Raw genomic sequence first — 23,744 nt, forward strand, 5'->3', positions numbered from 1 at the left:
TCAGCCCTCCAGATGTTTTGAGACTACAATTCCCATCATCCCTGACCACTGGCCCTGCAAGCTAGGGATCATGGGAGTTGTAGGCCAAAAACATCTGGAGGGCCAAGGTTGAGGAAGCCTGAACTAAGCTGTATAAAGAGTGTAAACACACCATCAAAACCTGTGCAGGATTTGGAATTTGATTCCCCTGTAGCTTCTTGTTGTTGTTGTTGTTGTTTAGTCGTTTAGTCGTGTCCGACTCTTCGTGACCCCATGGACCAGAGCACGCCAGGCACCTCTGTCCTCCACTACCTCCCGCAGTTTGGTCAAACTCATGCTGGTAACCTCGAAAACACTATCCAAACATCTCGTCCTCTGTCGCCCCCTTCTCCTTGTGCCCTCCATCTTTCCCAGCATCAGTGTCTTCTCCAGGGAGTCTTCTCTTCTCATGAGGTGGCCAAAGTACTGGAGCCTCAGCTTCACGATCTGTCCTTCCAGTGAGCACTCAGGGCTGATTTCATTAAGAATGGATGCGTTTGATCTTCTTGCAGTCCATGGGACTCTCAAGAGTCTTCTCCAGCACCATAATTCAAAAGCATCAATTCTTCGGCGATCAGCCTTCTTTATGGTCCAGCTCTCACTTCCATACATCACTACTGGGAAAACCATGGCTTTAACTATACGGACCTTTGTTGGCAAGGTGACGTCTCTGCTTTTTAAGATGCTGTCTAGGTTTGTCATTGCCCTTCTCCCAAGAAGCAGGCGTCTTTTAATTTCGTGGCTGCTGTCACCATCTGCAGTGATCATGGAGCCCAAGAAAGTAAAATCTCTCACTGCCTCCATTTCTTCCCCTTCTATTTGCCAGGAGGTGATGGGACCAGTGGCCATGATCTTCGTTTTTTTGCTGTTGAGCCTCAGACCATATTTTGCGCTCTCCTCTTTCACCCTCATTAAAAGGTTCTTTAATTCCTCCTCACTTTCTGCCATCAAGGTTGTGTCATCTGCATATCTGAGGTTGTTGATATTTCTTCCGGCAATCTTAATTCCAGCTTGGGATTCATCCAGCCCAGCCTTTCGCATGATGTATTCTGCATATAAATTAAATAAGCAGGGAGATAAATTACAGCCTTGTCGTACTCCTTTCCCAATTTTGAACCAATCAGTTGTTCCATATCCAGTTCTAACTGTAGCTTCTTGTCCCACATAGAGATTTCTCAGGAGACAGATGAGGTGATCAGGCACTCCCATTTCTTTAAGAACTTGCCATAGTTTGCTGTGGTCGACACAGTCAAAGGCTTTTGCATAGTCAATGAAGCAGAAGTAGATGTCTTTCTGGAACTCTCTAGCTTTCTCCATAATCCAGCGCATGTTTGCAATTTGGTCTCTGGTTCCTCTGCCTCTTCTAAATCCAGCTTGCACTTCTGGGAGTTCTCGATCCACATACTGTTTGAGCCTTCTTACTGCAAACTAAATAAATCCTCTTATTCCCCCCCCCCGGTGTGGTTTATTGGGCTTGCCACCACAGCATTGGACCTTCTGTCTCACAACATTTCTGGCAACATGGGGTGGCTCTTTTGTTCACCCTTAGTGTCCAGAAGTGGCTCAAGTGAAGAGCTTGCAGCCGCCATCTCTTAGCGCACACCAAACTGATTATTTGGAAGATCTGCCATGAGATGATGATGATGATAATGCTGATGATGATGATGATGATGATGGTAATAATAATAATGGTGATAATTAATTCATTTTATTCTTTATACCCCGCCCATCTGGCTGGGTTTCCCCAGCTACTCAGGGCAGCTCCCAACAGGGCACTAAAAATAGAATAAAACTTCAAACATTAAAAACTTCCCTAAACTTCCCTAAACTTCCCTAAATCGTGAAGCTGAGGCTCCAGTACTTTGGCCACCTCATGAGAAGAGAAGACTCCCTGGAGAAGACACTGATGCTGGGAAAGATGGAGGGCACAAGGAGAAGGGGGCGACAGAGGATGAGATGGTTGGATAGTGTTCTCGAAGCCACAAACATGAGTCTGACCAAACTGCGGGAGGTAGTGGAGGACAGAGGTGCCTGGCGTGCTCTGGTCCATGGGGTCACGAAGAGTCGGACACGACTAAACGACTAAACAACAACAACATTCTTTATACCCCGCCCATCTGGCTGGGTTTCCCCAGCCACTCAGGGCAGCTCCCAACAGGGCACTAAAAATAGAATAAAACTTCAAACATTAAAAACTTCCCTAAACAGGGCTGCCTTCAGATGTCTTCTAAAAGTCAGATAGTTGTTTATTCTCTTGACATCTGGTGGGAGGGCATTCCAGGGTGCAGGAGCCACTACCAAGAAGGCCCTCTCAAACTTTTCACCCTCTGGGCCAAGAGAAGGGGGGAACTTACTAGTAGGAGCCAAAGAGACCTGTGCAGACTGAGGGAAGATGATGAAGCTAAGTCCTGAAATGACAGAGTTTTTATGTGTCCCGTGTTCTCACATTCAGGAGATGGGGAAGTAGATAGCTCTGTGTGGGTTTGTACTCCCCTGGAAGGAAGTTAGGGGCTGTGTAGTTTACAGGAAGGGTAAATTCTCTGCTCTGCCCCTCCAACCCACCCCCCTCACTTTGCAATTGCTATTACTCCAAAGCTAGCCCTCCTCAGAGCAAACCCAGTCAAACTTATGGACATGACTAACTTAGGTACATTAATTTCACTGGGTCTTCTCTTATTGAATTCTACCCTAATCCTTGACCCCAGGGCTACAGGCACCATTGGCCAAGACTCCAAGGAGGTGCCATGCCCCAATCTGGTGTGCCCACCTCATGCTCTCTCTCACATAGTGGAACAGGAGGTTTGCACATGCACACACACACAGATCCATCAAGCAATCTGGGAATCCATCAAGCAATGACTGGGAAGGGAGGCCTATCAATCAATAACCACGATGGCTATGCTCTGCCCTCCACAGTTGGAGCCACTAAATGCTTCCGAATACCAGTTGCTGGAAATCACAGGAGGAGAAAGGGCTCTTGTGCTCGAATCCTGCTCCCTGGTTAACCACAGGCACCCGTTTGGCAACTGTGAGAGTAGGATGGACGGGAATCCCCTCACGCAAACTGCCCTCAAACTCATGCATCGCTGAAGTTCTGTGTCAAATCCGGGTGTGGTGAGAGGTTGCTCTGAGGTAAAATTCCAGTTCTGTGGGTGGATTCAGTGAGGGCACACTTTTTTCTCATCATGCAATGAATTCTCGCCTACACACACACACACACACACACACACACATTGCACAATTATCACTTTTGCAGTCCCTCAGTAGTTGAAATACAGCACGTGATGAACATACTTACAGTGGTACCTCAGGTTACATACGCTTCGGATTACATACGCTTCAGGTTACATATGCTTCAGGTTACATATGCTTCAGGTTACAGACTCCGCTAACCCAGAAATAGTACCTCGGGTTAATAACTTTGCTTCAGGATAAGAACAGAAATCGGGCTCCGGCGGTGCAGCGGCAGCAGGAGGCCCCATTAGCTAAAGTGGTGCTTCAGGTTAAGAACAGTTTCAGGTTAAGAACAGACCTCCAAAACGAATTAAGTACTTAACCTGGAGTACCACTGTATATGATAACATCCTGGCAGTCCATCGGGTATTTTCACACATACCTTTGAAAATCTCTTACCTTTTCATCATAGATCAGTCTATTATCGTGAATCAAGGGCCCATGAAAGGCAAATGTGCTGACCAGGGCCAGTCCCAGGATCAAGAGCAGAGCTTGTATGGTTCGGCAAAGGGTCTCTCACACTCAGTCAGAACTGGGAAGCTAAAGGGATGACTCAGCCCTGCAATAACTCCTGGCTTTATAATCCCTTGTCAAGGTTTTGCCAAGTGGCAGAAGGAGGGAGCTCCACACAGGATTGTCTTGAGAGGAATCATTACTGGAGACAGGGCAGGGGCATCATCCCCTGAAAACTCAGATATGTTCAGCATACAATGACTTGTTCTTCAAGCTGCAGGTGGCTCCCAACAAAAGATTAAAAAGACATTAAAATGTCAGATATTAAAAACTTCCCTAAACAGGGCTGCCTTCAGATGCCTTCTAAACATCAGATAGTTGTTTATTTCTTTGACATCTGATGAGAGGGTGTTCCACAGGGCAAGAGGAAATTGCGGGCACACACGCTAAACCCTGTCTGTGGTGCCTACACCTTTACCCCAAATGATGAGACAAGAGACCAGAGTATGGGTTCAAATTGGCCACAACTTTATTGCACTTCAGAAGTGGGAAACTTGGCACAGGCCTTGGCAGGTAACCCTCTCAGCCCGCCTGGCTGAGGATATGCAGGCAGATGAGGTCCAGTGAGAGGGGACTGCAAAGCGCAAACTTACACAGCATGCCCTTCCACCGACCTCGTCCCGGGAGTTTGACCTACATGCCGCTGCTCTAGGGCCAGGGACTTCCGGTTTTTGCCCTTTAACGGGCCCTGAAAGCACCACCACATGGAGAAGGAGCATGAATGCATTCCCCCCGACTTGATGTTAGACTAAAGGATACCATGCCAAGGCCTAAAACCCCCATAGTTGTGACAAAATGCTACGTGGAAGGTGAAACCTGCCAATGCAGGGAAAATTCCTTCCCGGTTCTGAATACAGCAACCATCTTACGACCGTAGCAGCACCCACTTGTGATAGGAATTTTGAGGTCTTAGATATATGTTAAATGTTCATAAGTGTACCAACCAAGCACATACACAGATCAGCACAGGATGACCGACCTGGAACCATTTTGATTCCCAAACTGTCCCAAACTGAGCAAATGTTTTTCTCTACAAGGTCAAAGGAAAATGGAAAAGCCTCCCCATTGTCTTTTCTTTCACAAATCCTGTCTTAAGGGTATGTCTGTGTTTGAATATTTGACCAAACTGCAGGAGGCAGTGGAAGACAGAAGTGCCTGGCGTGCTCTGGTCCATGGGGTCACGAACAACAACAACGTGTTTGAATAGGGTGTGAGCCTGTGACATGGCCCAGAAACTAAGTATTTATCATAACAAAAGACTGGCCAGGCTCCCCAGAAAATCCAATCAAGTAACCTGCCAGACAGGAGATAAACAACGACAGGAGAAAAACAACATTCAAATTTCTGTTTAGACCGCCTTTTTTGTGATGTAGGTGTGATGTATCTGAGGGGTGGTCTTGGGTTACACCCCTTCTGTGATGTATGTATGATCTTTCTGGGGGTGGTCTTGATCTACAGGGTGGCAATTTCAAAAGTCTTTATAAGGCCTTGTGCGCCATTTTTCCGGGTCCCTCCTCCTCTCCTGCGTGTGAGGGGAGCACCCTGTTGCAACAGATCAATAAAGATCAAGCTTACTAACTGCTTTGCTTTTCAATATTCTCTGGTTGGCCTCTGTTATTCTCTCCTACCAATAGGGAGCCTATGTAAGCACTCTATATGGGCTCTTGGATCCCCCATAAGGGAAAAGGGCAATTTTTGTTTACAATACGCTGACCTGGAACGCAAAATATTAGCCTGTAAGGAAAGACTCATTAACTTGAAGACCGCTGACCTAAGAAGAAATTATGGAGGCAATAAATTATTAATTTGAGGGCGGGTGGGTGGGTGATCCTGGAAGAAAAAACAGCAAAAGAGGCTTGGACAACGGAGTCTGCCTCTTTTCTTTTGACCTTAGGTCCACCCCCAGCCGGCCGTCCATTGTCCTCCCTGGCCAAGGGCAGGTCAAAGTCCGGCCCAAGCAGGTGGGTGGCACCCGCCCAGGTGAGCGCCGCTCGGTGCCGCAAACCCCAGCCACCTGTGGGGAAGGAAGGGCGGATATTATCTCTTCAGGCCTTGCACACATGTGAGTGGCAACGTCCCAAGGTCTTTATCCCTGAAGCTGGTTTGTGAGTTGGTCAAAGAACAGAAGGATCACTTGGTTAGGCAGGAAGAAAGGAACAAAGGACCAAATGCCCAAATTTAGAAGATCTTTTCTAAAGAGCTGGGTCCTCTTTTTCAGGTGGCCAGCCTAGGGGGAAAGGGAGGGTAGACCCAGCCCCAGGTCTGTGAAGAGATTTTGAAAGGGTTAACAGTTGAGAGTCAGCTGGAAGAGGATGGAATCAGTGGGTGCTCCTTGGGGGTGGAGGGGAGAGTGTTCAGCAAGGAAAAACTGAGAGACAGTAAAGGGTTGAGGAGTTGGAAAGGGATTATTGTATGGCAGGGAGAATTCAGTTCCTATCTTAATGCGAATCTATCTAGTTCTCCCTTGGGTGACCAAAACACAGCTTGTCCTTTGAAACATATGATTTTTGAAGTGCAGCAATCCAACCTCACAATGGGTTTATTTGGGGAATACAAATATTTCATAAATGTCTGCAAAAAAAATGCAGATATCTGCGAAAACATTGTACACAGATGCAATATTTATTGGGGGGGGGGATGCATTGCAAAAAATGTGAGACTTATTAGGAATTGCTGTTGTTTGCCACTGTTTATGGTGTGAATGTAATTTGTATTTCTCCTTAATCGTGGTGCTTTTGTAACCCACCCTGGGACTTTCTGCTGAAGGATGTGCTATCAAATAAATAAGCAAATAAATAAATAAATAAATGCTGGAGTTTCGTTTGTTACCATGAGCCCTTTCTGGGGAATGGAAAGTGAAACAAAGAATGCTTCGTATATAAGAAGCAACAAGTCCAGATGCTGGAAGCTCAGCAAGATGGATCAACAGCTGCCGACAGGAAGAGGTAAAATTCCAGTTCTGTGGGTGGATTCAATGAGGGCATGCTTTTTTTTCTCATGAATTGTCATGAATTCTCAATGAATTCTCACCTACCGCCCCCCCCCATTGCACAATTATCATTTTTGCAGTCCCTCAGTAGTTGAAATACAGCATGTGATGAACATACTATATGTGGGTGGCACTGTGGTCTAAACCACTAAGCCTCTTAGGCTTGCTGATCCGAAGGTCAGTGGTTCGAATCCCTACAATCCTCGCTGGCCCAAGTAGGACAAATTCAGCCAGCTAGCCCTGGTGATTATCTAATGCTTATTAGATGGATTTCCCCTAAATTGATTTCTGAACTTTGAATTTTATTGTTATTCATGTTTTTATACTGTATTTTATGCTGCTTTTGCAATAAGTGTTTTAGATTTGTTGTTAGCCACCCTGAGCCCAGTTTTTGAACCAGGAAGGGTGGGGTATAAATAAATTATTATTATTATTATTATTATTATTATTATTATTATTATTATTACAATGGGGTGAGCTCCCGTTGCTCTGTCCCAGCTCCTGCCAACCTAGCAGTTCAAAAGCACACCAGTACAAGTAGATAAATTTGTACCTCTGTGGCGGGAAGGTAAATGTCGTTTCCATGCATTCTGGCTTCCATTATGGTGTTCCGTTATGCCAGAAACGGTTTAGTCATGCTGGCCACGTGACCCGGAAAGCTGTCTGTGGACAAACACTGGCTCCCTCGGCCTAAAAACGAGATGAGCACCACAACCCCATAGTCACCTTTGACGGGACTTAACCATCCAGGGGTCCTTTACCCTTACTATATGACAGCACGTCCAGCTCCCAAGAGATTGCGATCTACTCCCAGCTTTTGCTGGGGAGGGGGGAGGAGTTTTTTAGTCCAGCGATCGCTAAGGATCCCGTGATTGACAAGGATCAACAGGTGATCTACCGGTTGGACATGCCTGCTATATGATAACATCCTGGCAGTCCATAGGGTATTTTCACACATGAGACTTAGAGGCTGTAGTTCGGTCAGATTTGTAATAGGAAGATATAGCCTGCATTAACCAGAATACTGTAAAGAGAAGAGGTTGCCTTACAGTCAGATCCTGCCTGTGAAATTGCATCGTGTTTGCATATATGTGTATGATCTTGCAGATAAAGCTGTTTGGCTTAAGGCTCAATCAGACTTCCACTTGTCCTGCCACTTTCTCCTGGGGAAACCCAGTCTTTACTGCTGAATCGCAGGGCAAACAGCAAACCACTTGGACCCATGCTTTCTGGACACGGGACAAGGAGAAGTGTTGACAAGCCCATCTATATGCATCTTTGTCAATATATATTGTCTGTCTGTCTGTATGTCTGTATATAATCCATGAGCAGATCATAGTGCAATAAGAAGTATTTTTGCTGGTTGTCACCTATGACTGCACCAGCACCATTCTGTAGTCCTTGAAATGCTTTGTGGGTCTTCTGTTTTGCAGCTGTATTGTCCTACATTCTGATTTATAGCCATTTCAAAATTTCCTCTGTGTGGTCTTTGGCTTCCGACATTCAGTACAAATCATACAGGAAAAGGGAAGTCAAACAGAAAACTTGTCATAATGGGGTTGTACGCGCTTAAATGTCATCGATTTCAATATGTGTGCATAACTGTGCATTGCCTTGTGGCTACTATTTTTAAAGTGACAATTCTTTAGAAGGTTTGAAAAGCCATGTTGCTTAATTGTGTAATTTACTTCCAACAGGTCCATTAGTCAGAGGCAACAACCATAGGTAAGAAAGGCAGTTTTGTATATTGCACTCGAAACATAGAAAGCAACTCAGTCGTTCAGCCCGGACACTGAGGTCCAGCTCTGAGGGGCTTCTGGTAGTTCCCTCACTGCGAGAAGTGAGGTTACAGGGAACCAGGCAGAGGGCCTTCTCGGTAGTGGTGCTCACCCTATGGAACACCCTCCCATCAGATGTCAAGGAGATAAATAACTATACAACCTTTAGAAGACAGAGGGAAGTTTTTAATGTTTAATGTTTTACAGTGGTACCTCAGGTTAAGTACTTAATTCATTCCGGAGGTCCGTGCTTAACCTGAAACTATTCTTAACCTGAAGCACCACTTTAGCTAATGGGGCCTCCTGCTGCTGCTGCTGGAGCACAATTTCTGTTCTCATCCTGAAGCAAAGTTCTTAACCCGAGGTACTATTTCTGGGTTAGCGGAGTCTGTAACCTGAAGCATATGTAACCCGAGGTACCACTGTATTATGTTTCTGTATATGCTGGAAACTGCCCAGAGTGGCTGGGGCAACCCAGTCAGATGGGTGGGGTACAAATAATAATAATAATCTACAATGAGGAGGCAGAAGCACTAAGAACCAGCTTCAAACAAATTATGCGGTAACCAGAAGTATCAGATATTTCTCTTTGCAAATGTCCACTTCTGCAAATGTACAGTAGTTCTGATCCTTTTTGTGTCAGTTTTTGTTTTTGCCTTTTCGTTGCATTTCTTTACCTTTCTGCTTCTGAGTCGTGTTAGTGTCAGGGACTGGGCAGAGGAGGAATGGTAGAGACCTCCCCTGCCTGACCCCTCCAGAGAAGAAGAAGATAGTTCAGAATTCCCGCAGGGGTTTGAGGGATGTCACAGCTCAGAGGCAGATGAGGTGGGAAGCTGGGAAATAATGGGGAGGGGGAGAGGAAGCACCAGGAGGGCAACAACTGACAGACACAGTGTCTTTAGAAAGCATTCCATCTCCCAGAACCCGGTGAGCCTTGAAAGTAGGAGAGCAAAGAGCTTAGAGGCAGAGGCCACAAAGCAGCACCCGTAGAAGTGATAGATGAGGAAGTGGGAGAGACGGAGGGGGTGGAGATTCACTCAGGGGAACGCCATTATTCCAAGACTCTGAGTCGTGTCTAACTGGTATTGGGGTTCTTTAGTCAGGAGTTACATAGCAGGTATAAATAATAAAATTATCGTCGTCATCATCTGTGCAATAGATCACTCCACTGAGTAACCTCACTGCAACATCCTGCACCAGTGACAGCTTCTGGATCAGTCCTAAGGGAAGCCCTATGTAGATTAAGTACATTACAGCAAGACAATTTAGAGATTACCAGTGCATGAGTCACAGTGGCCAGGCAAGCCTGGTCCAGGAACGGTTGTAGCTGGAATAGCAGCCAAAGGTGGAAGAAGACACTTCCGGTCACTAATAGCTGCTTGGGCTTCCAAGGGCAGAAATGAATCAAGGAGCACTCCCAGGGTGCATACTAATCCATTTAGGGGGATTCAAATCCAGGCAGGTCGGACACATTACTCTACTCCTAGACCTGGGAACCACCCAGCCATAGGAACCAAACTTCCCAGGATCCAGTTTCAGCTAATTGTCCATTATTGCATCCAGACACTGGTTCGGAAAATGCATGGCATCATGTGATTCGGACATTGATGAGTGATGAAACATTAACTGTCTGTTGTCTCATTTGCCCTAAAGGTGGCAACTCGAACCAGATGTGTTTTGGCGGAATTACACCCCTATAGGACGACCCGAGCGTACTCATCTCTTGTATGAAATCCGCTGGGGACAAAGTCACAGGTACTGGAGAAACTGGTGTACAAGCAACAGCACCCACCATGCTGAAATCAACTTTTTGGAAAATGCCTGCGAGGAGATAGACCGTCGGACAACCACCCCATGCACTGTCACTTGGTTTCTAACATGGAGTCCTTGTGGTAAATGTAGTGGCCGTATAAAGCAGTTCTTGCAGGAACACCCACATGTGACCCTGGAGATACGTGCTGCAAAATTATTCAATCATAATTACTGGTGCAATCAGAAAGGCCTCAGGGACTTGGCTAATTTTGGAGTCCGGATATACATCATGCAGCTGGCTGGTAGGTTGCAAGCCTAATTTATAATTAGCAAATGGATGGTGGACAAAAGACTAGGCAGGGGGTTGATAAACAATATGTCTTGTATGGCAAACCCATTTCCCCATAACTTTTGTGTCAGGGACTGGACTGAACAGGAAGGCTGGGAAGTGTCCTCTTGGTCTGCTCGGCTCCTCTCAGGAAAAGAGGGGGAGTGGGAAGTTTCACCTTCCTTGTCTCCAGCAGTTTAAAGTGGAGGAGACAGGGTTGAATTACAGCTGAATAAAGAGTAGCCTAGTTAGGAGATGGTAGAGGAGGAGGTGGAGGGAGGGAGAGAGCAGCCAGCAGAGACCTCCCTGGAGAGTCTGGGGGAACCTCATTCTCCAAGGAGAAGAACAGAGAATGCAAAGGAGTGTAACTCTTGGGAATTTCCATAGGTACTCAGGATGTTGTTGGGGACGGAAGAGGAGGGACTCAGAGTAGGCTCTCCTTTGCGTGGAGACATGGATTCTTTGTCTTGCACCCAGATGACTGAATAAAAACCATAAATACGAACTTGCTTGTTCTTCTTGCCTTTGATGCTACCAGGGGAGAAGGGTATTCTCTATGCCTGACATTTTGCAAGAAAGAAAATTATGGGCGATCGGGTTTTCCATGGGTTGACAATTGCTCTGATTCAGCAGTAAACAGCAGCGTAGCATCGTTTGCTGGTGCCCGGGGCGTTCAGGCGTCAGGTGGCGAACAGAGGATGAATGGAGCCCGCCACACCGGCCCAGTCCTCACCCCAGAACCAAGCAGGGCTGTGCTGTGCCTCCTGCCCACCTTTGCAGGGGGAACCCGGCCAGCTGATGTGGCCCTTGGCAAGCGAATCCACTGATGCCCATGGAGAGGAACACTGGGCCGGGCCATGCTGAGGTCACCCCTTGCCTGTTTCCCTACACCTGCACCCATGGCCACTCACCATCCAAGGGAGGAATGAGCGAGTGCTAGGCAGACAGCCATTCAGTAAGGGGGCCAGGGACATGGTGGTGAGGCCAGGCTGGACTCTGGAGCCCAGGGACCTGCAGCAGCAGGCAGGCCTGACAGGCATCCCTGCATGGGGGTGCCTGGTTTATGCCCCCTCAAAATTGTGTGCCCAGGGCCATGGCCCCTCTTTCTGTTAGGATATTTCCGTTCCACCTTAAAAAGGGGACAGGTTGTTGTGAGTCACAGCCTGCGTACTTCCGGCTCACAGGAAGTTTCTGTTTTGTATATAGCTTTTGTTTCTCTCTGTTGCCTCGATACTAAGGCAGGCAGTCATGTTTTTCCTTTGTTCTGACCAACGCTGAATAAAGTTGTAAATATGCTCTCCTGGGTGCATCTTTTGTTGTGGAAGCTCTGTGAAAAGGGCATGCATGAGTCCTGGAATGTGGACAGCTATTTCCAAGGCTCGTGTCGCTAATTGACTGATACTGTTTCCACGGAAGACCGGGAGACAACGTGGAGGCATGATGGCCTTTGTCTCCCTGGCAGTATCCCAACACTCCCCCCCCCCCACATGCTACACCCCTGGCAATACATAGTGTGTTTTTCAGGGAGGGATTGTGGGACAAAAGCTTAACCACTTGGACCCATGCTTTCTAGACACAGGTCAAGCAGAAGGGCGGACAAGCCCTTAGATTTACAACCTATTTATTCCCTCAGATTATTTATATTGTTGGAGAACATTTGTGGCTCACCAAAGGAATGAAGAATACTTTTCGCTACTGTGGCGTTTCTTGCCTTCAATAATGTTTTATTCCCAACAACTGGACTCCATCCTCAGGTAAGTTCTACTTTGAAAGAGATGAGTACAAAACGTGTGAAATTTCCTTGAGGAAACTTGCTTGCCCTTCCATACTGCTATTCCCAAAATGCCTGTAGCTACTTTCAGGAGGAGGAAAAAGATTCCCTGGGTGTCTGGGTTGCCTGAGCTTTTGATAGAGCCGCCCCAATCCTTTTGCCTCTAACTTCTGCCCACTAGTATCCTATGAACCTTGCTCCTTTTCTCTCCGCAACAGCTGTCATAGAAGAATCCTGCTCCACCCTAAACTCTCCAACTTCATCTCTCTTCACAGGCCTTTCTGAGTTATCCCAGGTGCTGTGGACCATCACCTTCTGCTGTCATCAGAGGATCTGTGATCTCCTTAAGAGCAGAAAGTTCTGATGATTCTTTTGCCAAGCCTTAAATATCTGTTTATTTCATGGGTAAACTAGATGCGATAGCAAACACATTTATAAAGACACTGACCAACGACGGGCCCAGGATAGCACCCCACTTGTCACATTTTTCCAGGATGACAAGGAAGCATTAATGAGCAGTCTTTGGGTTCGGCCAGCCAACCAGCTACAAATCCACCTAACAGTTACCTCGTTCAACCCACGTTTTACAAGCTGCCTCGCAAGAATATCCTGAGTGATTTTGTCAAAAGCCTTACTGAAATCAAGATACACTATGTCCACAGCATTCTCCTGATCCACCATGCTTGTAACTCTGTCAGAAAAAAGATATGAGCGTCGTCTGGCATGACTTGTTTTTGAGAAACCCATGCCGGGTCTTAGTAATCACTCAATCCTTTTCTAAGTGCTCACAGACTGACTGTTGAATTCTCTTTTCTAGGACATTTTCTGGTATCGATGTCAAGCTCAAATTTGTGGAAGACAAGGCTTTATTGGCTACTAGGCAATGTGTCCTTGTTCTACCTCCTCAGTCAGAGGCAATATGCCTCTGAATTGCAGTTGCTAGGAATCACCAGTGGGGAGTGCCCTGTTGCTCTCATGTTCTGCTTGCCTGAGTCCCATCTGGTTGGCCACTGTGAGAACAGGATGCCGGACTGGATCGGCCTTTGGCCTGATCCAGCACAGCTCTTCTAATGTGCTCGTGAAGGTAACCTCTGAAAATCACTGTTAGGCACAATTAACTTCCCTTTCAAGGGTAATAGCAACTGCAGGGTGTGGAATGGGTTCTTCAGATCACAGCAGGGCAGTAGGATAAAACCTCTCCTACTTGCTTTGCCTCCAGTAGTCCCAATTAAAATTGCCCCCAGGCCTGCTATTAATTTTAAAATGGACATTGATACGATTTAAAATAATGTGTTTAGCATCTCGTCTGTCCACTTGTGTCTTCAAATGGTTGTTATGCTTTTTAATAAGTTAGGAATTATTTTTATGATGTATGCACTTAAGTCCGGATTTTTCTGTGTTCCTCCAGTCAAACTTCTAAAAATAAACTTTACTACTTTTCTTATGAACTGTGTGACAGACAGCGCTGTCTTAAGCATATCTGGCACCGTGGTGCAAAGCTCCCTCTGCCCCCACCCCCGGTTTCCCAGAGTTTTTTAGGGAGGACGGCGCTACCGGTGGGGCTGGAGGAGGTGGGCAGTGGCTGGAGGGTGGCTCCTCCGGTGGGGAAGAGGCGGAGGCTGGACGCGGCACCTCCCAGCTCAGCTGGCCGCTTTGTGCTGTGGTGGCCACGGGAGATGGAGGCTCCAGGTGCGGTGCTGCTTCGGCGCGGCAGAGCGGAGCCGGGCGAGGGAGGCGAGCTGATGCCGGGAGGTGCCGCATCCAGCCTCCACCTCTTCCCTGGCACCCTCCAGAACTTGGCGCCCTGGCGCCCCACGCCACTAGCCTCTATGGGTAAGACGCTCCGGTGACAGACACCATCGCTGAACTGAGGCTTGGTTCCCAAGCTTCAGCAAAATGTAGGATCAATGATATGGACTCTAATACCATAGCAATACAAAGAGGCACAAAACAAGACTGTCCACTGTCTCCCTTCCTATTCATCCTAGCAATCCGAATCCCGGCAGCCCCTGACATCAAGGGAGTGGTAATGAAAGGCAAAACCTATAAATCAGGGCTCTTCTCAGATGACCTGATGGTCACAACACCAGACCTCACAAACACAGCAATCACACAACACATTCAGAATGGTGTCAGGCTTACAAGTAAAATGCAAAGTCCCAGGCTATGTGTTTCAACACCCCACCTCATATACAAAAAGAATTTTCCAACATCAGAAAGATAAAACTCTGCCGTACGAAATTCAGATACTTTGGGGCACAAATAACCAGAAACCTCAACAAACTATACCTCCACAACTACAACCCCCTGTGACGACAAATTAACAATGGCCGGAGGAGATGGAACAATACTAACTTCACTCTCTCGGAGGAAATAGGTAAAGGTAAAGGGACCCCTGACCATTAGGTCCAGTCGTGACCGACTCTGGGGTTGCAGCACTCGTCTCGCTTTATTGGCCGAGGGAGACGGCATACAGCTTCCGGGTCATGTGGCCAGCATGACTAAGCCACTTCTGGCGAACCAGAGCAGCGCACGGAAACGCCGTTTACCTTCCCGCCAGAGCGGTACCTATTTATCTACTTGCACTTTGACGTGCTTTCAAACTGCTAGGTTGGCAGGAGCCAGGCCCGAGCAACGGGAGCTCACCCCGTTGCGGGGATTCGAACCGCCAACCTTCTAATCAGCAAGTCCTAGGCTCTGTGGTTTAACCCACAGCGCCACCAGCGTCCCCTCGGATGAAATAGCCAGGATCAAAATGATCACCCTTCCAAAACTGACCTGCCCTATTCCAAACCCTTCCAATCCAGATTCCACCAACCCAACTCCGCAAATGGCAGAAAAGAGCTGGACATGGCTGCCTGCACGTCTGTAGCTGGCTGTTGGTTCTCCATCCCATGACTGCCACGCGGCAGCTGCCTTAACAGCATCCTTGTGGAGACACCTATTCCATTTAAAAATACTAATTTGCCTTAACATTCAAAAGCAAAAGCAAAAACCACCTTTTAATATGTGATAATACAGCTTCAATTTAAAGAATGAAAGTGTGCCGCTCTGTTAAAATGCCACTTCCTGTTGGACTGCCGTCATGGGAAAGTGGGCAGGTTGGAGGTGGCAATTTATTGTTTCCCCCTCTACATTGGGTGGTTGTTGCATAGGGGGTGGTTCTACTCGCCTGAGATACCTCTAATTCTGTCCAGTTTGGGTATCTGCACTACGGTAGCAGATGTGTAGCTTTCCACCAGCACATCTGAGCAGTTGTACTGGTTCACCTTGTGGCAGTGGTACATCTGGCATCGCACCAGCATAGTGAGGCTCCTGCCATAAATGCTCAGCACCTTATCATACAGAAAGAACAGAAACACTCTTTTTTATTTCAGACAATAATCATCATTGCAAGCAGTATAATTGGACAAACTCTTCAATAATGTATCTTCTTTATACACAGCAATTTTCATAGTGACTGTATGGCAAAGCTATTTCGAACCCATATTTATTCTCTTTTTAACCTGCCCCATCCAAGTAAATAATACATCTTTGAAAGTAGAAAGCATAGCAAACCCCGCTCCCCATCAGAATCAGTGTCTGAAAATTCCAGAGCTTCTCTGTGAGTTAATAGACTTCAAAAATTGGAAAGCTTGCATGCATCAAAACAAACTTTCCAGCTCTTTTCCTATATTCTGAATGCATCTGCCTGTTTTCAAGCACTCAGTTTCTTTCAGCCGATTCAGAAGGTGGAGGAGTTGGAGGCAAGTGAGAAGAGGTGCCAGAAGTTGTATTGTACAGAGGCTCTGGCATCAGGGTTCACCGTACCTGGGAAATTGTAGTCTGCATTCTACAACATTTGAAAGCACTTTCTCAACATGAAGCCCTAAGCTTTTTCCTGCATAGGAACCCAGTCAAATGGCACAGCAATGCTATCATTACTGCAGTCATACCTCGGCTCCCGAACGCCTTGTCATTTGAATGTTCAGGCTCCTGAATGATCGAAACCCAGAAATGAGTGTTCTGGTTTTCTAACATTCTTTTGGAAGCCTGATGGGGTTTCTGTGGCTTCCGATTCTCTGCAGGAGCTTCCTGAAGCCAATCAGAAGCCGCACTTTGGTTTCCAAACATTTCAGAAGTCAAACGGACTTCAGGAATTCAGAAGTACAACTGTACTACATCTCAAACAGCAGTATGAATTGGCTCTCAAAATACTACTTTAAAACACTGGTTTAAAAAGTGATGCATTCACTGTTCTGAAAGAAGAAGTACCGTATTTTTTGCTCTATTACACGCACCCGACCATAACACGCACGTAGTTTTAAGAGGACGAAAATCTGTAGGCATGCCACCCGTAGGCATTCCCTCCATGACACGCACAGACATTTCCCCTTACTTTTTAGGAGGAAAAAAGTGAGTGTTATGGTGCAAAAAATACGGTGGTTTATAAAGCCTTAAGTATTTAATGACTCAGACATAAGAGAACCTCTGGCACCCTAAGCCCCATTTTCTATACTAGATTGGGAGGGAGGCATGGAGGGGTCCCCTAATTGTCCAGCCCACCCCCAAACCGTCACATCTCTGTGACCTCTATGTGTCCTGCCACTTGCTTCTACCAGCTGCTTTTAGTAAAGGTAAAGGGACCCCTGACCATTAGGTCCAGTCATGACTGACTCTGGGGTTGCTGCGCTCATCTTGCTTTATTGGCCGAGGGAGCCGGCATACAGCTTCCGGGTCATGTAGCCAGCATGACTAAGCCGTTTCTAGCGAAACAGAGCAGCGCACGGAAATGCCGTTTACCTTCCCACTGGAGTGGTACCTATTTATCTACTTGCACTTTGACATGCTTTCAAACTGCAAGGTTGGCAGGAGCAGGGACCGAGCAACGGGAGCTCACCCCGTCGTGGGGATTCGAACCACCGACCTTCTGATCGGCAAGTCCTAGGCTCTGTGGTTTAACCCACAGTGCCACTCGCGTCCCTACCAACTGCTTTTAGAAATAGATTAATTGCTTAAGGATGAGGGACAAAGGTTGAACTGGGTGACCTAATTTATTCCAGGTCATCACATGATTCTAACATGTGTTCAGACATTTTTTCCAAACAGTGGGGACCACGGTAACACGGGGAACTGGTCATACTTACATTACGGAGATGTCTCACTGGCAGGAGGGGGAAGGCTCATTAACTTTCCATCCTAAATCTGAACCCTAGTCGCACCTGGGATGTGTTTGAAATTGACTGGAGACTTCCGGGTTAGCGCCATCGACTAATGGCGGATTCCCTCTGAGCTCCGGAGGGAATCGGCTCTGTAGGATCGGGTCTTGCCGCTGCGGTTACGTGGGGACCCTTAAAAATCACAGGCGGTGAAGCCTGTGAACCTGGTGACTCGGCGGGCACCATTTGCGCCCCCCCGACCTGTGAAGAGCCTTTTTAAAGGCTTCGGAACGGGGGACGGGATGAGCGGCGCGGTGCTGAGAGTCGACTGCTTTGCCTGCAGAGTCAAGCCGCATTGCCATGGTCGGAGAGCGCTGACTTTTTCTTTGGAACAATTCTAAAAGTAACAACCCGTGAGTACTACGGAAATTGGTATCGTAAAGAAAAAAAATTTTTTTTAAGAATTAGGCACCATCGGGGAAGGTGTAAAAAGGAAGTCTGCCTCCCCGCCTTGTAAACAAGTTAAAGCAAAGACCTGCTAACTAAGGTCGAGAGAACCTCTTTTTTCCTTCTTTGGTAAAAGACTTTAATTTCACGGTTTGGCAGTATAAGAAATCTTGCTGGAGGATAAAAGAGCTAATTTTGGGAGCTGAAGTGTCACCCTCCCGGACCTGGGAGTGTTCCGCGAGAGAGCCTGTTGATGAGGTACTAAAGAGCTTGACAGCTGTCAAATTAGCTGTCAAGACAGAAAAAGAGAACTTTGTTTCTGCTGCTTCTGCTGGTTATATCTGTTACAATTTTTGTTACAATTTGTTGAAAACAAGGAAGAACCAATACAAACTAACTGGATTTTTGGATTTGAACTGGAATGAACATTAAGAAACCAAAATCCCTCTAGAGGGGGTTTTGGGACATTACAAGAATGGCTGGAGAAGGGAGAGTTCAGGCTGAATTGGACAGAGTCTTTGTTCTCTTGGGAAAGTTACAAGGCCAAATTGATGTTTTGGCTATAAATGTTACAACTCTGGACTCAACTGTAAACAATATCATGGAACCTGATAAGGATTTGAATCAGGAAGTTTATCCAACTGAACAGAAAGAGAAACTTGACAACATTGAGAACTTGAAGAAGGAGACATATGTTGTCCCTGAAGAAAAGGAAGGAGGAGCTGTAATTCTGCAGATGATGAAAGAGGACTTGAGGTTTGGCAATGAAGGAAAATAAGAACTTGATGTGGAAAATCTGGCCTGAATTGGAGATGGAAAAAAGGAGAGATCTCCTTATGTGGAGATCTGAAGACCTAAGGATTACAAATTTGCTTAAGGTGGAGATTGGAGCCTTGGGGACATTTGGTTTTGAAAGGAGTAAGAAACAAGATTTGGGCCCCACCTTTAAGTATGGAGGACTGGTTGGAAGAAATATGGATCCTGAAGGGCCAGAGCTTCCCCGAGATTTGGTGTTTAATTTTAAGGACTATCAGAAAAACCAGCAGAGAGGAATTGAGAGAGAATTAAGAGCCTCGGATGTGAGATCTCCAGGCTAATACTAGATTAAGACTGGTGGATATTTGTGGGGGACTGAAACCGGGAAAGGGGGGTGTAGGGCTTGGGAATCCAAAGGGTACATAATTATAATGTGTTTTTGTTTTCATTTTGTTTTGGTAATGTGTATGAAATTTGGGAAATTCGTGGAAGGGAATCTGGGTCGACTTTAGAAAGAATGTTTTAAGAATATGTATTGAGGTACAAGTGTTGATGTTGAAGTTTGGATAAGGTAAAATTGGTTTGTTTTAAAACGGACTAAATTAAAGGAAAATAAGGTTAGCAAAAATAAATTGAGGAAATGGATGAAAGAGAAAAAGTAAAATAATAATATGTTAAATTAAGCATAGAAATAGGTTAAAAATTATGGATAAGGATTTGCTGAATTAACAATTTGAATTGGAATACAAGAAAGGGGGGTATGAGGAGGTCAGGGAAATATGTTATTGAAAAATAGATTTTGTGAACTTTATGTGTTTTTAATTTTTTTTTTTGCTTTTTGTTTTTCTTTTTTTCTTTTTGACTTTCTGTTTTTTTATTGTATTAAATTCGAAAATCTTAATAAATATATTCTTTAAAAAAAAGAAAGAAATTGACTGGACCAGTTTGTTAGTAACTTCTGGTCTAGTCAATCTCACTTGTCGTGAGCATTATCCAATAGGCACCTGTAACACGTATCTATTGCAAATTTGCTGGTTTCTCTTCTGGGGATATATAGCAACTCTTTCAAGACACTATATGTGCTATTGTAAACACCTGCAAAACTTGTCTGATCAGAGAACAATCTGGGGTCCAAAGAAAAAAGAAAAAAGAACTTGTATACTGTAGTCAATTACGGCAATAGCACCTCTGCACAGGTGTGGAAAGCTGCCGGTTTCCTCCCTTAACTGCAGTGGCTTGTACTCACACACACAAAAGCTGCTTCAGAGGGTTGGTAGAACCTCCTTGGAGCAACACGTGATGCTGCATTTTAGGAGGTGGAGGAACTGCAAGCAGGAGGGGGGAATCAGTGGGCTCCCCACATACATGAAGAAGTTCTTATGTAATGAAGTTCTCACCCTGGGCCAGCAGGGGGATACTGTAGATAGTCTTCACTCAGGTCCACATATGCAAATAAGGGATTGAAAGTGACGTTCAGAGATTGGATAGTTACAGAAAGTTGTTACTGTTGCGTTGTAGTGGAGCTCTATATAAGCTCTATATAAGCAGGCTGGCTGAACCCTTCAGTTCAGTTCTGTTCTGGCCTGTGAATAAACAAGAGCTGTTTGAAGAATCGCTGTGTTGTCTGATATGTTCACCCACAACTTAACAGCAGCGCTATTCTTTAAAAGTTTAAAAGGCGCAAGGAGATAGGATAATATTATATTAAGGTTGGAATAACAAATAAAATGAGTAACACAACAATAACAAAAATAATAGTAGGCAAAGAAGATCGCACACGGGTGAAGTACTGGGTTGTGGGGGAGGGAGGTGAAATTGTTAAAGATTGGTATAGGATTTAAGAGATTTAAATTTCCATAAAGATTCTATAAGGAAAGCAGAACGCAGCAAGAAATATCAAGTAAAGGTATTGGAAAGGAGATCAGTGTGAATGAATACATGAGACTTATGGTTTTACTATATATGATTTTATTTTGGAGTTGTCTGTTGTAAAGAATGTATATTATGTGAAGAAAATAATAAAAAAAATTAAAAAGAGAGAAGTGCTTTTGTGCTTGCACACAGTGATCTTTGGAGCCAAGACATCATCTGTACATGACCTAACAAAGCAGACTCAAAACAATGACCTAAGATGGGAGATCTCCAGCAGCAATTGTGCTGTTCATCTGGGTTTGGTTCACGCCTCGGATGCAGAGCTAGTGGTGGTCTTTCTTTGTGCTCTCTGTCGGAAGAAATACGAAGAATATAAGGCACCATATATTAAGCCTTTGTGGGTCCAGGCCAGCCACCCATCATGATGTGGAGGGAGGGGAGTTCTCCTTGCACAGTGGATTCCTGCATGATTCCACCTAAAGCCCACCAGCAGCCATTATGAGCTGCTGTGACTCTCCTTTCTGACATGTGCCCAAGCCTCGTTCCATCCTCACCTGTGCTGCAGGGAGCGTTATATTCAACTTCCGCACTGTCATCTGTGTATGAGAGAGAACAATTCATGAGACAGAGATGGAGCCCCAGAGCAAACCTCTCTCCCACCCCCATCAGCAGGAAGTCAGGGTCCTCCAAAAGTTTCTGAACTACAACTCCCATCATCCCTGACAATTGGCCGTGCTGGCGAGAGCACATGGGAGTTGGAGTCCCATGGCATCTGGAGGACCTGAAGGATAGCTCAGTCGGTAGAACATGAGACTTCTAATCCCAGGGTCATAGCTTTGAGCCTCACATTGGCCAAGAGATTCCTGCATTGCAGAGGGTTGGTTTAGATGACACTCGGGGTCCCTTCCAACTTTACAATTCTATGATTCTGTGTCCACAGGTTCCTCATCCCTGTTGCGGAATCCCACTCAGGGAGGGCGGTGTGAGAAGGACACAATGCGCCCTTCCACCCCAGCCTCGCCCTCAAGGGGCTGGTGTCAGGGAATGGTCTGAAGATGAGGACTGGGAATGTATTCCATGGCAGACCAGCTTCTCTCTGATGGAGAGCTGGAGGGGGAAGAATTGTGCGCTCGCCCTCTTGCCCACAGCATGTTCAGAGAGAGAGAGACAGAAGCTGAACAGCTTAGGGGGGAATTACCCAGTTATGAGATAATGACTACAGAACCAGAAAGGAGGGGGCAGCTAGCTGAGACATCTCTTGAGAGCGTGGAGGGCTCCCCTCCCCCTCCCCATGGACTTGGAGGTCTGAACGTATCAGAGAACAAAGGAGTCAGAGGGAGGGAGGAACTTCTCATTGGCGTCCAAAATGCCACGGAAGCCTGAAGGATGATTAGACTAGGCAACCGTTCTCCTTGCGGAGAGCTGTGTATTTGTGCTGGCAACATGATGCTGTAATAAAAGGACTACAAATCTATCAGCTGCTTGTTAATTCTGATCTGTGAAGTTATCAAAGGGAGGTGAGGACTCTCCACGCCTGACAGCTGGGATTGAAGGGTGCACAGCTGCTGAAATCCTTCTCACGCCGCCCTCCCCCAAGCCGCGTTGCGAGGCTGGGATCCGTTCAGATCGTAGCATCACAACGCAGTGCAGGGATGGCTCAGGGATGGCAGCGTGAGTAGCGCTCTCCCCCACCCCGATGCACCCAGGGCAATCGCTCTGGCAGAACCCACCACCACCACCCTTGGCAAAGGTAAGTGTGGAGAAGTCCAACTAGCATGACTTCACACATGGAGACACTTGGCATGAAAACAGACGTAGAAGGATTGCAATGAAGGGTTACTGAATGTCCCTGGCAGAGTTCTTTGGAGCACGTATGCTTAGGGAGAAGGGGATTGGGAGACAGGCAGGATTGGGGTGATCTATAAATGCACTTTGTGATGAATGGTACCCATTTCCAGAATGAGATGCTTACCTGGATGGTAATAATCATACACTTTTACTATTGCTGGCTTTAGATCCATCACTTCTGTTTCTTGTTCCACAGACACACTGTAGTTTTGAACTTCGCTATCCAGCTGAAGAGAGGAAAGAGGGGTAGGAGATAAACATGGCAGGAAGTGTGTTCGTCCATCAGAAGGGGTGGGGTGGCAAACAAATCTAATTAGGATCAACTACAATGTGGGCTCGTCCACACCTCCATTTGCCCCACTGCTTTTGCCCCCAAAGAAATCTGGGGTTTACCGCTGAATCAGACCAAATGGCACTCGGGTTTTCCATGGCTTGATGTTCGTTCTGACTTAGCAGCAAAAAACAGGTTTTCCAGGGGAAAGCTGCTCGAATCCACATCTCCACCCCCATCATTCAGCCCGGACACTGAGGTCCAGCTCTGAGGACCTTCTGGTGGTTCCCTCCCTGCGAAAAGTGAGGTTACAGGGAACCAGGCACAGGGCCTTCTTGATGGTGGTGCCTGCCCTGTGGAATGCCCTCCCATCAGATATCAAGGAAATCAACAACTACCTGACTTTTAGAAGACATCTGAAGGCAACCCTGTCTAGGGACATTTTTAATATTTGATGAGCCTCCCAGAGTGGCTGGGGAAACCCAGTCAGTTGGGCGGGATATAAATAAATAAATAAATTATTATTATTATTATTATTATTATTATTATTATTATTAATATTAGCAGAAGACAAGCAGAAAACTGCCCAGAACTGTACTTTCTAGGCATGGGGCAAGCAGCAGTGTGGATGAGCCCTCTGATAGGCAAGTTTTTGAGTTCCCCAGGACACTTCTTCTGGCTTAAGGAAAAAGAGGGAGTAAGGAAAGGTCTCCCAGCTAGGGCGGGCTTTGCTTTGGTCCTTACTTCCATGCCCTCCTTGCCTGACTCAAAGGTGGAGCATTACCCCAGAACCCCTTCCACATATCCCTGATCTTTGTCAATCTGATAGATATCTGAGTAGGCCTCACCTGATCCAGGTAGATGTGGATCTTGTCAGGCTCAAACTCCACCTTTTTGACAAGGGGCTTCATTAGGAGCTGTCAGAATATGGAAGAAATGGGCACTATGAATGAACAAATCAAGCCAGCAGCCCTAGGCCACCACTGGTGGGCTGCCATCCCATAAAACATGGGCTCGTACAAAACAAGG

The 23,744-nt window shown here is 46.3% G+C and overlaps 3 protein-coding genes across 3 annotated transcripts in view; 2 read left to right on the plus strand and 1 right to left on the minus strand.

Annotated features, from left to right (window-relative positions):
* Positions 1-23,744, plus strand: part of LOC128404774 (alpha-2-macroglobulin-like protein 1) — a 129,122-nt gene that overhangs the window by 49,885 nt on the left and 55,493 nt on the right. The window lies entirely within an intron of this gene.
* On the plus strand, positions 6,126-13,774 carry APOBEC1 (apolipoprotein B mRNA editing enzyme catalytic subunit 1). Its single transcript, XM_053370703.1, has 5 exons — positions 6,126-6,710; positions 8,452-8,479; positions 10,186-10,586; positions 12,246-12,366; positions 12,659-13,774. The coding sequence occupies exons 1-5, from the start codon at positions 6,596-6,598 to the stop codon at positions 12,666-12,668; spliced, it is 675 nt and encodes a 224-aa protein (XP_053226678.1). The 5' UTR covers positions 6,126-6,595; the 3' UTR covers positions 12,669-13,774.
* Positions 20,721-23,744, minus strand: part of LOC128404785 (alpha-2-macroglobulin-like protein 1) — a 42,931-nt gene continuing 39,907 nt past the window's right edge. Inside the window, exons 34-37 of the mRNA XM_053370709.1 lie at positions 23,564-23,632; positions 22,569-22,671; positions 21,151-21,192; positions 20,721-20,945 (exon numbers count right to left, since the gene is read on the minus strand). Coding sequence (XP_053226684.1) covers positions 20,920-20,945; positions 21,151-21,192; positions 22,569-22,671; positions 23,564-23,632 — 240 coding nt within the window. The 3' untranslated portion in view covers positions 20,721-20,919. The remainder of the gene's footprint in view (positions 20,946-21,150; positions 21,193-22,568; positions 22,672-23,563; positions 23,633-23,744) is intronic.

Source organism: Podarcis raffonei, chromosome 17 (genome assembly GCF_027172205.1).
Source record: "Podarcis raffonei isolate rPodRaf1 chromosome 17, rPodRaf1.pri, whole genome shotgun sequence".
Taxonomy (NCBI): Eukaryota; Metazoa; Chordata; class Lepidosauria; order Squamata; family Lacertidae; genus Podarcis; species Podarcis raffonei.